Below are 2,973 nucleotides of genomic sequence, written 5' to 3'. Positions count from 1 at the left end.
GACATGTGGGCAGTGCGGAGAATTTCAGAGCTAGCCTTGAAAGCGGTAATTCCTCACTCTTTTCCCCCCTCCTCGGCAGCTCGGACTCCGAAGGTAATTTTGAGACCCCCGAAGCTGAAACGCCGACCTGCTCGCCACTAAAGGAATTCTGCGAGCCACCGTCGCCGGGATCGCCGGAGCCAGAGGCCAAGGCCCGAGGTAAACAGCCAGCATGCACCTTCTGCTTTTCGGCTCTCCGCTCCGGATGCGGAAAGGCAGGGTGGGGTCAAGGAGGAGAAATCGCTTGTTTTGAATAATGCCTGCCACATTTTTTGTGGTTAATGGCCTGGATGGTTCAAATGCCAGCGCTCGGGGCTGTGCCTTCTGCAAAGGGGATGGAGAGAAGCGTTGGTTTTCCTGAATTGCTTTGGAGGGAGGGGGCTGCACTGCAGGCTCGGAAGAGTCGCTTTGCCCTCCCTGGCTCATGCCTGTGCGGTGCAATATTGTCATTGTGCTGTTTTTTGCAAGCACCGGTCGCACCCTCCCGCTGCCCCCGAGCCGGGGAGTGAGAGGCCGCAGGGGCAGAGCAACGCACGTCGGGTTTTGTGAGCCCCGAGCCGGGATGAGGCTGCGAGGGATTCATCCAGCGGAGCTGAGGGGGTTGTTGAATCATTTTGTCACCCTCTGCCGCTTCCCCCGCGGGTTGCCCAGTGCTCGGGTCTGCCTCCCGTCGCTATGGAGAGGGGGCTGCCCCCCAAGTGCCCCACGTGCTGCTTGCCCCCAGCTCTTGCACAGGAGGGGACGTGGGCTGGGTTTGCATCCTCCCCCCAGCCGGTCGGTGATGGAGGTTCATCGTACGGGTCTCTTTTCCCTGGAGTTAGCAGCCAGGTGTAGCTGCTGTTAAAGATGCAAAAGCTCGATGCTGCTAAACCCTGTTTCTGGGGAAATTCTGGGGGATCTGCCGAAAACGCAGGGCGTTCCTTTGCTGGCGCTGTCTCGTGCTGTGGCTGGTTTGTCCCTGCATCTTACTCTGGCCACTGCTGCTCTGAGTGTGTCCCCATTAACCCTTGGCCTTTTGGGGACCAGCTCCCCCTGTCACTGTACCCTTCTCTCCAGGGGGAATTGTGGTTGTGTGTGTGGCCGAGCTTGGTGTTTATGTCTGTTTTCATGCTGCCAGGAGGAGGCTTTGAAGCTCTGGCACCTCTGCAACAACCGTTAGAGGTTATCAGGGCAGAGAGGAGACCTCCCCTTCCATCTGCTCTCTCAGCAGAGCAGGGTGACCGGGCAGTGTCAGAAGGTCTGTGAGCCCCTGGGGCTGTCTGCGGGAGGGCAGCCTCTCCGGGGTGTGGGGAAGCGCATGGGGGGCCGGAAGTGCTCCCCGTGCAGGAACCCAAGTACTGCGTGACCTTGGCAGTAAGAGAGTGTTGTGACTTTCCATCTTCTGCAGTGTTGTTTCGCTGTTGGGATGGATGTGGGTGCCCATCCATCCCTATGGAAAACATGGGTTTGTTTGCCTTGATGGTTCATGCTTCCAATAATCACAGCTCTTGGAAAAATCCTTCCCTTTTAAGAAGGGATGATAGAGGCATCTTCATTTTGGGGGTAATGTCTGGGGAGGGGATGCTTCTGCCTGGGGACGTGTGTTGCCTCAGACTCGGTGGAGTCGCCGTCCCCCAAGTACCCCTGTGTCTCTGCATCCTGGGATGAGCAGCTCCCCGGAGCCAGCCTGGCACAGCAGCGAGGGAGCGTGCACAAAGCTCGCAGTGTTGTGGGCCGAGGGGATGATCTCCGGTGAAAGCTGTTTCTTCCGTGCTGGCCGATGGAGAGCGGCATGTTGGGGATGGCAGGGCCAAACCTGCTGCCTGCCTGCGCCAGGCTCCATCCCTTCCCTGCCCGCAGCTTCGGGTGCATCCTTCAGTCCCTCTGAAATGGTGAAGGGAAGGGATTACCTGGGTGCAACTGGGAATTTGCGGTGTGCAGTAGGCATCCTGGGGTGTTAGGGCACCCTGCTGTAGGTGATGCATGTATTAAACCCTCCCCTTCCCAATGCTGTTCTGCAGCAGCATGTGCCCTTCCGTCTGGCTGCAGCTCAGGAGCACCAGCCGGAATATGCGATCAGGATGCAATCCAGCGTCATGGCTGCTTGTCAGGACTGAAACAGCTGAGCTGCGTGTGCGATGAGAGCTGCTGCCCTGCGCTCCTTGGGGAATAGCTGCTGCTAAAGCCTGTGTGCCCTGGGCCAGCGCAGGGTGGCCTGCACTAGCCCAGACCTGCGGGAGGTCAGCTGGGCAGGCACAGCCTCTCCCAGGCTGGGGGGGGACCTACAGAAACAAATGCTCCTCTGTTAGAGCTGCAGTCTCACCCTGACTTGGGAATAAACAGGGTTGGAGAAGCCGTGATGCCGGGGGTGGCTGCCCCACGGGCAACTGAGGGGTGGCCTGGGTGCATGAAACCCTGCACCCGGGGACAAAAATCCAGCCGGTCCCATGGCCCCGGGGAGGGGGCTGTGGTTAAGGCTTTATGCCCATTCCAGATCGCTCCAGCGGTTTTCCTCTTGCTGTCTTGGATGGTGGAGGCTGTAATTCTGCCCCGTTCTTGGTGTTTATCTTCAGTCATCTGCCAGAAGGAGGTATTCTGTGCAAGGAAACGAGCAGAAGCGACAAATATGGAACTGCCAGGGATGGCAGCAGGCTCATCGGCTTTTATTCCGTTACCCTGATGCGGGGCACGTGTTTTCCGGCGCGCGAGCAGCAGCATCGTTTGCCGGTATGCTAATTCTTAACAGAATAGATTTAAAAATAGATCAACGTCTGTTTAAACAAAAGCGGAAAGCCAGAAGAGGAGGGGAAAGAGAAGTCGTTAGCTACGTAAGCGTGAGCTGAATGTACCGGCCAGATATCCTGTGCTCACCCGCGTGTGCGAGGGGAAGGGGAGAAATGCGTGACTCACGCTGTGCACAAAGCATGAGCCGACTCCAAGGCTGCGGAGAGCGGA

The 2,973-nt window shown here is 58.0% G+C and overlaps 1 protein-coding gene across 1 annotated transcript in view; it reads left to right on the top strand.

Moving 5' to 3' along the window:
• Window positions 1-79: 79 nt before the first annotated feature.
• Window positions 80-2,973, top strand: part of LOC104511233 (transforming acidic coiled-coil-containing protein 1-like) — a gene marked incomplete at both ends in the record, with an annotated part of 12,746 nt that continues 9,852 nt past the window's right edge. The window contains one exon of the mRNA XM_010153760.1: window positions 80-198. Coding sequence (XP_010152062.1) covers window positions 80-198 — 119 coding nt within the window. The remainder of the gene's footprint in view (window positions 199-2,973) is intronic.

This window comes from Eurypyga helias, unplaced genomic scaffold (genome assembly GCF_000690775.1).
Source record: "Eurypyga helias isolate BGI_N326 unplaced genomic scaffold, ASM69077v1 scaffold41526, whole genome shotgun sequence".
Classification (NCBI taxonomy): domain Eukaryota; kingdom Metazoa; phylum Chordata; class Aves; order Eurypygiformes; family Eurypygidae; genus Eurypyga; species Eurypyga helias.
Note: the sequence above shows the minus strand (reverse complement) of the source record. Positions and strands in the feature narration are given on the sequence as shown.